This window comes from Rhinolophus hipposideros, assembly GCF_964194185.1.
Source record: "Rhinolophus hipposideros genome assembly, chromosome: 3".
Classification (NCBI taxonomy): domain Eukaryota; kingdom Metazoa; phylum Chordata; class Mammalia; order Chiroptera; family Rhinolophidae; genus Rhinolophus; species Rhinolophus hipposideros.
The window spans coordinates 24,287,668-24,300,576 of NC_138049.1; the positions used below are offsets into that span (position 1 = coordinate 24,287,668).

General features: G+C 43.3%; 1 protein-coding gene across 3 annotated transcripts in view; it reads right to left on the reverse strand.

Moving 5' to 3' along the window:
- ARFGEF3 (ARFGEF family member 3) overlaps positions 1 to 12,909 on the reverse strand; it is a 153,476-nt gene that overhangs the window by 34,294 nt on the left and 106,273 nt on the right. For all 3 annotated transcript variants that reach the window (XM_081045116.1, XM_081045115.1, XM_081045117.1), the window contains 7 exons: positions 11,477 to 11,584; positions 10,937 to 11,152; positions 10,671 to 10,781; positions 8,855 to 9,005; positions 6,716 to 7,036; positions 4,648 to 4,781; positions 1,448 to 1,593 (listed from right to left, as the gene is read on the reverse strand). In XM_081045116.1, coding sequence (XP_080901242.1) covers positions 1,448 to 1,593; positions 4,648 to 4,781; positions 6,716 to 7,036; positions 8,855 to 9,005; positions 10,671 to 10,781; positions 10,937 to 11,152; positions 11,477 to 11,584 — 1,187 coding nt within the window. The remainder of the gene's footprint in view (positions 1 to 1,447; positions 1,594 to 4,647; positions 4,782 to 6,715; positions 7,037 to 8,854; positions 9,006 to 10,670; positions 10,782 to 10,936; positions 11,153 to 11,476; positions 11,585 to 12,909) is intronic.

Sequence of the window (12,909 nt, forward strand, 5' to 3'; positions counted from 1 at the left end):
AAGGGATGTGTATTGATGAACAGCACACTAAACTGCATTTTACATAATTTAACCAAGTGATCAGACCCAACTCTAATTTCACTTAAATGTTTCTAAAAAATAAAGTGTTTCTAGCAATTTCTTTCATTATTTTTTTTTCTTCCTGTAACATGACAGTTTTCTCAAGTAGTATAGAATGTGTTGGCTATAAAGATCCCAGAACTGCCCACGTCTCATTCTTAGCTGTGGTCCAAACAGATAAAGATCAGAAGAGTCATTTGTTTCTCAATGAGGTGGGCCAATTGCACCAATAAAACTTTAATTGGTTCACAGCTCCTTGTATCCATGCCCTCTAGTTGTCTTCTCCCACCCTGACCCTGGGCTTGGATGTGTGACTTGCTCTGGAGAATAGCAAACATTATACAAGCAGAAAATTCGAAAAGTTGTTAAGATTTGGAGTTGTTCTTGCTTTCCTTTGGAACTCTAAGAATGACATATGAATGAGCCAGGGCTAGTCTGCTGGAGGATGAGAGCCCATTTGTCCAGCTTTCCCAGTCAAGGCCGTTATGAACCAGCTGGCCCCAGTCTTTGCAGTAGCGGACTACAGGTAACATGTAAGGCCAGGTGAGATCAGCCAAGCCTGAAGACCAGAAGAACCGCCCATCTGAGCCCAGCTCCAATTTCTGACCCAGGGAATTAAGAGTTAAATAAATGGTTGTGGTTTTAAGTCACGAGGTTTTGGGGCTGGTTTATTATAGTGTAATAATAACTCGTATACTATTTCTCCATAACTAAGTTATTATTTTCTACCCTTTTTCTTACTAGAATGGGCTCAGGTTAGTGAATTAAGATCCAAAAAAATGCTTAATTATGTATCTCTACCAGATAAGCATTAAAGGGCTGTTAAGGATAGTAATCACCGCAAAACAGGGTAATACTTTCCCCAACAACTTAGAAGTAGCCAGTCATCAAGAACTGAGATGCTGAGATGTAGAGTTACCATATAATTTCTCATACAAACTGCTTTCCTTTGGAGAGTGAAAGGGGTCTTAGTATTAATTTTGTTGGGAAAACCAGGACACATGATTCTCCTACCTGGAAATATACTGCCTAGAGTACATTTAGCTATTAAAAAGAGAGACTGGAAGGAACAAAAGACATTGTTATATTCCAATACAAAATGAGGCTCCAGATTCAGGTTGATACGAGATCAGAAAGAATGAAAAACTGGCTGTGTAGGCACCTAAACAAATTGTAAAGAAAGAGGGTCAGAGGGTGGCACTGCCCTTTGCGGTGATTCTTTAGATGCCATGAGGTATAATCAGAGAACAATGATGCTTGTGACCCAGTGATGGGCACGTTCTCATTGCACTGTGGCCACAGTGCTTTTTGTCCCCACAAGGACTGGAGACCCTGTGCTGGCTCTGCTACAGGAGGAACCTGAGCTTCCCACTTTCCAGGTGCTCACCTCCACCAGGTGTGGGGCCACAAGGCTCCAGCAGCGCATCACGTGGAGCAGGGGCCGCGACTTGCTGCGTACGATCCTCAGCATGGCATCCCCCAGCCGGAACAGGTGGAGGGCACTTTTACGGTCATGGGTGGATTTAACTTCTCCTACAAGAAGGGAAGACCATAAAAGCCATTATGACCAAACTCAGAAAGAGTTTGAGCTGTTCAAGCACAGAGAAAAGATGAAAATCAAAGAACTGTACTCGGACCAGCAGGATTACTTGGTGTGTGCTAACCAAGAGAGGAGAAGAGCCTGGATTCAGGAGCAACTCAATGGTTCACTCAACAAGACCTGAACCCAGCTCTCCTGCTCACCACATCCCTAGTGCCTGCTGGGACGATTGTGAACAATCCTTGTTCATAAGAAGGAATGATGTAGTGGTTAAGTAGGAGGCCTGGGAGCCAGGCTGCTGGGCTCAAATCCTGGTTCCACCATTTAGCAGTAGTTGGCTTACGTTGGACCACAGATTTACCTCTCTAATCCAGATTCTCATTGTAAAAGTGGGGATAGTAGAACTTCTTTTTCTTTTAGTTGTTTCAGGTGTACAAAACAATGCAACAGTTAGACATTTCACTCCTCACAAAGTGACAACCCTCTTCCCCCAATCTATTGGCCCTCTGTCGTTGCATATATCTATTACAATTCCATTGACTCTATTCCCTATGCTGTACTCCATATCCCTGACTATAAATATATATATTATAGAGACTATAAATATATATATTATAGTTGACATACAATATTATTCAGCTTCAGGTGTACAGTGCAGTGGTCAAGCATTTACACCATCCATGAAGTGGTCTCCCTAATAAGACATGTGCCCATCTGACACCCTACAAAATCTTTACATTATTGATTATATTCCCCAAACTGTCTTTCAGATCCCCTTGGCAGTATTGTAGTTACCAATTTATGCTAATCCCTTCCCCTTCTTCCTCATCCCCACTCCCCTCGCTTCTAACAACCATCAGTTTTTCCTCTGTATCTCTGAAACTATTTCTGTTTACTTTGCCAATTTATTCAGTTGTTTAGATTCCACCTATAAGTGAGATAATATGATGTTTGTCTTTCTCCAACTGACTTATTTCACTTAGCATAGTGTTCTCTAGGTTCATCCATATCATTGCAAATGGTAAGATTTCATTCTTCTTTATGGCTGCGTAATACTCCATTGTATAAATGTACCACAGTTTCTTAATCCAGTTGTCTACCGATGGGCATTTCAGTTGTTTCCACATTTGGGCTATTGTAAATAGTGCTGCAATAAACATAGGGGTGCATAAACTTTTTTCTAATTAGCATCTTGGATTTCTCTGGATAGACACCTAAGAGTGAAAACGCTGGGTTATAAGGTAGCTCCATTTCCAGTTTTTTGAGATACCTACACACTGATTTCCATAGTGGCTGCACCAAGGACATATGTCTTAAAGTTACTGAAGGATTCAATGTAATACTCACAAAGGGCTTAACAGAGACGCATACTACCTGACCCACACTCTTAGCTGTTGTCATGGCTGTTGTTACTGCCCTCCTTCGCAGCCATTATCCACTTTGTCAATCCTTAGTGGCACCTCTGAATCCCCTGCCAAACCAGTCAAGCCCCTTTGCTACCCAATAACATGCTGTATAACTTGCTCTGTTTGCTTCAGTGTGGTCCTTGCCTGCTCTGATCTCTTACTACTTCTTTGCCACCGCCACTTTAGTCTTCCTCGCCACCTTCCTGCTCATGTCCTGTTGCTTCTCCTTTACTGCCTACAAAATGCTGATCATTGTCAGGCTCTTCCAGCCCAAATGCTTTATTAGTCTTTCCATATCAAATAAACTTCAAAATAACAGTACTAATAATCACCGACATTTCCTGAATGTTTACTCTGCCTTAGACATTGACTTGGTTCTTTGCATCTTTAACCATTTTAATTTTTAAAGCACATCTTCACAAGTAAACGTAATTATTGCCATTTTACAGATTAGAAAATTGAATGCTGGAAAGATAAACTGACTTGCCTAAGACAATGCAACGCAGCTGGTAAATGGTGAAGGCAGCATTTTGACTCATGTCTGACTGATTTCAAAGCCAATTTCCTCCTCCTGAGCCTGCTGCCTCTTCCTGATCCTCCTCATTACTTTTCTTTTGTGTGTGTGTGGATTAGGTGCATTTTATTGGTTTTCTTAACTCATTGATTTTTGTAAGCTCAGAGTCTGCTGATTTCTCCAATGCAAAAGACTTTGAAGGTTGCCTCTGGGCTCAGAGGTGCTCTGTAAGTCTGATGGGTCTGGAACGCCTGGCTTTATACAGCTAAGGTCTTTAATGTCTATTAAAAACTGGTGGGGGAAAAGACAGTGATTCTCAAATTGGAATCTGCAGTAAGGATCAAAAGTCCAAATATATTACACTTAGAACTTCAGATCCTTAAATATGGAAGGGACTTCAGAGCTTGTGCAATCCAACCTGCCACCACAGGATGTCCCCAGCACATGGCTCTGCACCTGCCTGAACTCATCAGGACAATGTACTCACTGTTTCAGCATAACAACCCCAGCTGTTGATGGACAGTTGTATTTGTGAGCAGCCTGCCACCTACTTGGGACCGTTGGATACTTCATTACAACTATTCCCTCTTCCACAGGCTGGCCTTCAAAAGGGCCTTCTTCTGGCCTCATCCCTGAGCACAGTGATATTGACCCATTATAGAATTATGCTTTGAGTGCAGTTTCTCTAGGATGAGGCTTCTGTTGATCCTTCCATTTTTCTCATCCATCAGTTCCTTTTGGAATCAGTAGCTGCTTCTGCAAGTTGACTGGACTGAGGTGAGGGGTATGCTTTGTGATATGGAGAAGGGTTACCACCCTCAGGAGAAGTTATCTGCACCCTGAGTAGCCACATACTTTCTATATTACAAGCATAAAACTTAGCTCCAGCCGTAATACCGGTAAGAGTGGCAGCCGCAGCATTTCCATTCACAAAGAATAACACCCCTCCCCCCACCCCCACACACATATCATGCCTCACAACTAGATGACAAATTTGCACTCGAACTTAGCCAGGGTGACCAAGTGCGAAGGGAATGCGGATTTAAGTCTTCAGGCAGCCTGGTAGTATCGGGTGTGGGCTGTTTCCTGCTAACCTCATTGCATAGTTTCTTCAGAGAAGGAATTACCTGGCATTGCCAGAGAATAATCCACTGTGTCCGTAACAGAATGGAAAAGCTGGGACTGTGATGCTTTCTTCAGCTGATAAAGGAAACCTCCCAAAGCCATTAGGTTCAACTTATCCGTAGCATCTTCAAAGAGCCTGGATGAAATAAAAAGATTTGTTACTTGGAAACAATTCAGCAATGTCTTTATGGCAGAATGAGTACAGTACTTTGTTAGATGTGATTAATGGAAATGTTGTGTGAACACCGTGAAGAAATGTATGGCATCATTATATCTATTATTACTGTGTACAAGTACGCTTTAACTCCGAGAGCTTAATCTGAAGGGCACAGGCCCTATTTCAAATAAAAAAATAAAAAAATCTTTGTACTCCCAGGGCCTAGCTCAGCCATAGTAGGAACTCATAAAATGTTCGGCAAGAAGTTGAAAGATGACAAAGCATCACTCCCAGAAACTGAGTAACTAGGAATGGAATCCTTAGAATGGGCTTCGATCTCATAAGCTACATTAAAGAAAAACACAGTAAGTTAATTAAGGCTTTTGTTGGGCTACAACTGATGAAGCTAATGCTAGGTGTGGCTCTGAGAATACAAAAGCAGAGTAAACCCCAACCTGTACGACCCCTGAGGATGGGGCCTGGCCTGATCTCCTCTAACTCATATACCGGGAGCCCAAGACATGGTGAAAGCTCCGGTATCTACCGGAATATTGAATATTCCTTAACATAATGGACCTTGCAGGTTCTTTTGTTTTCAACTCAGCTGGGCACAGACATTTTTAGTAGAAGTTAGGGAGAAGGAGGTGAGCAGACGTAGTAGGGCTTACAGGAGAATCACAGGTTCACTGGAATTTGGGATCTTGCGATCTAATACCGACGGCGACAACAGAAGGGCAAGCAGCGCCCTGGAGTGCCTGCCACGTGCTGCGTAAAGGAGAATGTCCCTCATATAAAATGAACAACAAGTCCCTTTTGAAGGCTAATATGAGACACATAAGATGGGAACCAGTGAATTAATCCTTCACCAATTATTATAACGAACACATTTTTCTTGCTGTTTTGTAATTACAAGTTTAGCACTGTTTGGTGTCTGGATCCCATGAACTATTTCTTGTCCCTCTTTCCTAGTGAGAAAATAGTGGTGAATATTACATCCCACCTCACGCCTGTATCCAGATTCTAAAACACTTTCACAGCCATGCTGCTGGATAAACAGGAGAAAGGGAATCCTATACTGAGTTAGTACATGTACAGGGTGCACTGGATTAGTAGATGAAGAAGGTAGTTTCTGTGCAACATTTTACCATACACATGACCTTGCAGTTGGTTGGCGTCAAAGCTAGGAAAGAACCCGGGTCTTCTGAGCCCCAGCCAGGAGAGGGCTTCCCACTTCTCCACCCCTTTGCTGTCTGTCTGTCCTCTCCATACAAACTTCCCTGGGCTTGTGCTGCATAGCCTGGGAAACAATGGCCAAGTGTGGAGAGTGAAGTGAGGTGGGGACATGGGACTGGTGACAAAAGCACTTTCAACATCAAGAAGTGTCACCAAACAGTTGGAGTTATTATTGATTTTTCCCTCTCACCTCTTAACGTGGTTGTTGGGCATCACTGAATAATATATCACACTCCTGGGTGTGGGATTTAAAACTATTAATTATCCTAAAAGAGTGGATTTTTACTATGTGCCAAGCTCTGGCCTAAGTGCTTCAAGTGTACTAATTAATCTACCTTCACCGCTACCCAGTGAGAGAGCTACTTCATGACCCAATATTGTAATGAAGAAATCAGGGCCCAGGGAGGTGCAGTCGCCTGGAGTCGTGGAGTAAGGGCAGCCTGCTGCCAGAGCCTCCAGTCTGATCATTAGACAGCAGTTCGTCCTAAGTGTGGGGTGTGGCAGAAGACAGAAGTCTGTTGGAAAGTCATTAAAAGAGGTTTAAATGGCGGGGTAACAAATCAAGTTGTCCTGAGAACAATTGGAGACCAGAAGAAGTGGGTGTGGCGTTGCCAACAGGCGATGGGTGCTCCGTGGTGAGCAGCCCTTCTGGGGTGTGGTGAAGATAGGTGGGCACACACCTGTCGGCCTGCGTGGAGAGTGTGAGCACGGCCTTGGCGGCACTGCTCCCCGTCATGAGGCTGCCCCCACGGAAGTCAGAGGCCCGGCCTCGGCTGCCTTCCCGAACCAGTTCTTGGATGGAGAGGGGCTGGATGACTGGGACTGCGCTCAGGGAGCTCTCCTGGTCCAGGCTCTGCTCCTGGGGCGAGCCCTCACACTCCACGTCTCCAAGGAGCCCAGAGCCTCCGGATGCCTTCTGGGGCTGACTGATGGTCAAGGGGGGCTGAGAGGTGCCATCGCTGAAGTGGGTGTGCTCCAATGTGCCCACGTACTCACATACCCTAGAGAGAATCACAGACAAGCAGCCATTAAAAGCTGTAACTCAGCCACACCAACTCTGTAAATCCCACAGTAACATAGAAATTCATCCAGTTGTATAGTTCTCCCAAATGTTTCTCTGTCCTCTGATGATAGCACTCTCTGTCTTCCTCTCTCTCTCCAACCGCTCTCCCCTCTCACTATACTTTATTTTTGAGTGGGACCAGACATTCTGGAAGTGGGGGTAAGGATGCCTCAAATTCTCCTGCCTTGTTCTGGGAGAAAGGTGGGCGACAAAGCTCTGTTCATCCTGTTCTGTGTTGTCTAGCTTGCTGGCTTTTCTGGACTTGGGCTGTTTGAGGGAGTTTTCTCAAGAGAAAACTCTGTACTACTCTGATTAGGACTCAGGAAAGACTTCCTTACTTTGCGATCCCAGAATGAGTGACACATGGCAGACAGGCCCCGTGGCCACAATGGGCCCTCTCTCAGGGGTTCTCCCAGACATGTCCCGCTTGGTCCTGAGAGCCCCATATAACCAGTGCTGGGGTGGTAGGTGGGCTGCTCCCTTAATTCATGGCAAACACAGAGAAGAGTCACAATATATGGTACAATTGCCAACTTCCACATAGTTTGTTCCCAATAGAACCTGGGACTAAGATGGTTTATAAGAGGCCACAAGTCCCAGAATAAGTCCAGTTACTAGTAAAGACTGTCCTGGATAATCCACTGATATTCTACAATCAGACAATTGATTGGTTTCATATAAATTGCTTTGGAGTGATTTAGGTCTTTTTCTTTTTCCTTTTTTGCTTGTGAGAGCAATGAAGAGGGCACCAGTCAGCACTGTGCTCCAGGCTGTTTCATCCTGGCTCCTTCTCATGTTCCTCTCAAGATGGGTTTTCACCCCTCGAATGATCTGAATGCTTCTCTCTTTGAAAGTCGAGAAGCACTAATTGCTGTATTTACTTTTAGAATATTGAACTGGACCCAGAGCTGGCCAGTGCCCTGCATGAGATTTGGGTACCCGAGACCTTCTGTGGCACATCATCCTGGTCCTGACTGCCCCCCTGCTGCTCTGTGGGAACAGCTTGGTGAAAGGTGGCCGGCAGGCGTGCGCCGAAGAGAGGTTAAAAAATAGTCCAGCACTCGACCTGTGCCTGCATTGGGTAGGCAGTGCTCCTTCCATGGTTCCAGGTCGGCCTGCATGCTGATGCCTGGGGAGGCCTGCTTTTCATTTTAGTCATAGGAGGACGGCAGAGCTCTCTGTTTTCATTTTACACGTCCTGTGAACTGTGTAACTGATTGCGGGGGTTCTTTTCATTTTTATGCTATAAAAACTTAGAGCCAAATTTTGGTTGTCGCAATGACTACTCTATTTCTTCTTTGTCTAGGCATCTTGTACTTTATGTGTCCAAGTAAGCTATCCAAAATTATTCTTCAAATGAAGAGGGCATTGATGAACATACAGCAATATTATATGCTGACATGATAAGCCTTCAGATCTGCATAGTATTCACTTAACTCACATGGTATTCACCATCCGCTATTTAACAGACTGGTTTTTCTTCCTTTGAATAACACATCTGCCTGCCCTAGATAATGTCAATAATCTATTCATAATTTCCTAAATCAAATTCTGTCACTCTGTTTTCTGAAACATAGTTCAGTTGGGCTCCTATTCCCTCTTCTTTTTTTAATCTATCATTTGGGGTTCATCCAAACTCTGTGAATTATCATCATCTATTTAAGTGCTGGCAGACCCTGGAATCTACCCCTTCCACCATGCCCAAGCTCCCAGGATAGGGTGGTTGCCATGTGGGGGTGAGGATCCCATAATGCACCTGAACACATGTGGCCAGCAGTCTGGGTTGTGGCTCCCCATCTCCAGGCCCACACTGAGGATGGCATCCATGCACAAGACGTGGGCTGTGTGCAGCCACACCCCCTGTAGCTTCCCGATCTGCTCCAGTTTCTGCTCCACTTTTAGTTTCACTGTACCAGAAAGACAGTCATTAAAATAATAGTCTGAATGAGGGAGACAGAAGAGAGAGAAAAGAGGAAAAAGGAAGAAAGTGCCGTCATGAAAGAGCCAAGGGTCTTGCAGACATCACTGGCAGCAAGTTCCTCAATGGCAGGTCCCTGTGGGTCATCGTGCAAACTCCCCAGTCCACAGACCCCAGACAATGGTTATTCCAGCTTGTTGCTTCTGAAGTTGGATGGGACCTGAGCTATAGGTGGAGTTCCTCCAGGACCACCCCTGAGTTCTGGGTCAGGCAGAGCAGTGAGGATGGACTTCATGTGCTGATGCCACCTAAAGCCATCTGTGCCCAGATCCTGTCCCTGTGCACTCAAAATGATAGTATGGAAGAATGCCTGATGTTCCACAAGTTCTCTCTGAGATTTATTTAAAGTTATGCATTCACCTAAAACAGAATATGCATTTCACTCTGAGTGGCATGATGACTGCTTTATAACCGAAAATTACCATGTCATGTAACTCCTGTGTTTAACTGTATATTTGTGATTCTCAAATAATTTTTTATTGTAGATGACTAATGAGAAAGAGTGCAGAAGGTGACTTAAGATGTCAAGTATGCAAAATGCCAAGGCAAGGCCAAATGACAACATGTTCTGTAAATAAAGATGTCAAGTGATTGGGAAATGGTCTGGTGGGACAACTGAGGGATGGTCCAGAACCCAGAAATACAGCACGCTCACTTCAGAGGAAGCTGAACTGTATTCCTGCTGTAAAGGGCAAATTGACTTTTAGCAAATTACCCTGTGTCTCAGGGATGTGACTCTGATTTTCTTTTTTATTGGTATATAATTTGAATATTAGGTTTGGTTTTAAAATTTTAAAAGAACTTTAAATGTAAGGATTTTTATATAATTTATGGTTGTGCATATTAAGTCAAATTGTGATAGCTTTTTTTCAGTTAACACTAGGATCTGTGAAGGCTGCTCTGCTTCCAAATGGGTCTCTGTATATTACTCAAGTTTGAGGAACAGTGGCCTTAACCTGTTTTTCTCAGCTTTCTAAAAATGTGCCAATGGTTTCTGCAACTAGCTATTTTATATACCTGATACATAGTATTGGTATAAATTGTACCAAGCTTCCAATTTTTCCTTCTGTTTGCTGCCTACCATTTACCTTTCATTACAATTAGGAAGGCTGCTCTCTTTCCTTATACTTAATCATCTACTTCATTGACTAACTGATTTTAGCAAGTTAAGCACTTAACCCTTTCCTAAGTTCAGAAAAGTTCTCAGGAAAAGAACCCTTTCCTGAGTTCTCTGATAAGAGCAAAGTCTCTGTGAGCTTCCTCTCAGGGATTTCCTCCATCTGTTTCATTTTCTTTTTCAGAAAACTGGCCATTCTGACCTCCCTCCTCCACTAAAACCTGAAGGGTCCTCAAATGTGCACTCTATGATGTGCCAAACCCAGAGGCCACATGATGACAGAGGTGTGACCAGCTCAGCCAGGTGGAGCTCAGGTAAAACAGTCCCAAGCCTATCACCCCGTAGGATCTCGTGATCAGTGATAGACATACGCTGTGTATCCCACATGGAACGGAGACGAGTGTCTGCTCTTGCTTGTGCAGGTGTGTGCACACGGCATATAAGACACCAGGTGGAGTCTGGCCCTTCGGCTGTTACCTTGTGCGATGGCATCACCGGGTTCTTGGACTTCCTTGTCCTCTTTTTCTTCCTGGACACAGGAGGCAGCGGCCATTTGGGCAAGGGCCGAGGCACAGTTAGCCGCGACTCCTTTAGGGGAAACAAACAGTTACCCCTTCAGTGAGTCTCTAACCATTCACCAGGAAGAGCCCCTTCTAAAACATTTGTTTCCCTCTAGGGCCATTCCCAATGTGTTTCATGGGCACATCCCTCAGGCCACGGGTCATAAATTCTCCTGCTGGTACCTAGACCACAGCTCAGCCGTGCTGCTTTGCGCAGCCCATCGAGGCTCATGCAGATGGCATCCCGTTCTTTTTGGTTCTGCTCTTTGATGCCTTCAGCTCCCAGAATGAAGGCCAGGCCTTTGGAGCTCCCTGCCATTCGGCCCGTCAGCGGGGTTGATAAGGTATCAATCAAGTTCTTCCAGCAGCCAACCAGAATATAGCGAGCAAATGCCACACCTAGAATATGAAGGAGACTGGGTCATTTCCAGGGAAAAAAACAACCTGGCAATGAATGGTATGGGATTCTTTAACCATCAAATTAGCAATACGGAGTTGTATGCACTTCTAGTACGGGAAATACAATTTAACGGATTTCACTTTATGCTTTTAAATAATAAATGTTGCACCATCAGCTGAATGATGCTAAGTAACTTCCCTCAGGCCCTTCTTGTGCAAAGACAAAACCTTAATTCATTTATGTCAGCACCAAAACTATCCGTAAAGGTTTAACTGCTAGTATCAAACGCGATGCATGTATATCCATAAGCTCAAGACTCTTACCTGACACTGTGGAGTCATCAATTCTCCTACCCTGGGTGAAAGGAGACTCTGTAGAAGCAGAGGCCAACAGCTGCCCCCCAATTGCACTGCTCTCCAAGCCATCGATATCTGTCAAGAAAAAAAGAACAAGATTTTCCTTGATTAGAAGAGTCCATCCAAAACAAATGGCCACCACAACGTTCATTTTCCCCCCAACAAATATCCATTGAAGCTATTATGTAACAAGTATGTAGCAACCTTTTATTAGAATATTAAAATTTTTGTGTTATTCATTGAGTCCAGTGGTTTTTTTTCTCCATTGCTAGAGCATTCTTCTCTTAGGTTATATATTTTTTATTTGAAAAAAATAAAGCTAGACTCTACTATCTCTGTTGTTAGAAAATCTATTGTTTTAGAATATTATGATATTTGAATACTTCTTTTATTCAAAATAGTGGCATTATTCCCAAATTTTATATGTACAAGATACCTTAACATGGATTTGTGTTTCAGAGCTTCCTCATAAGAATTAAGAAGAGAATAAACCTCTTTGGTCAGATAATCATATAACCTGGTTCCAAAGTACAATAGTAATACCTTAATAATAATACTTTACAATTTTCAAAGTGTTTTTACTTCACATTTATTTTTTCATTAGATCTTCCCAACAACTCCAAGTAGATTGGCAGACTAAGAATTATTATTCCTATTTCACAGAGGAGGAAATAAATACTCAAAGTAGGTAAATTGCCCAAGGATGTCAGGCTGGTAACAGAAGGAATTAGACTCAGTAGTCATGTCTTCTGATTCCCATTCATGCCTCTTTCCATGACACCAAACTCTAGCTCAGTGTAGGATCCCAATTTACCATGTTTAAATTTTGGTTAACACAAATTCATCTACAAAATTAGCTCAACAAACCATTCCCTAACATGCTGGCAAGAAGAGACTGGCTCGGGATTGAGAATACTAGGCTTCAGCTTTGTCTCTGAATTCAGTATCCTTGTAGCCTTGAGTCAGGCACTCCATTCTCTGGGCCCCAAATTTCTCAGCATAAAGGAAGAACCGCTGGAGAAATGACCATGGAGTTAAAGTATATGAATTTGAATGCAACTAACATAGCTCAATGCAACACAGAGAGGGAAGGGGAAAAGAGGGGAGCATAAGTTTATTCTTTGACTTTAGAATTTCACTCCAATAGGATGAGACTTCTTTGCATGGTTTTTGAAAATTATTTTATTATACTTTTTATTCTTACAGTAACTCCAAGAAGCCTAGCGACTTCTGGCAACACATTTCTTTGAAAGTTGCTAACAGGGTAGATCTTAAAAGTTCTCATCACAAGAAGAAAAAAAAAGTGTGACTACGTGAGGTGATTAATGTTAACTAAAATTACTGTGGTGATCATTTTGCAATATATATGTATATCGAATCATTATGTTGTGCAGCTTGGG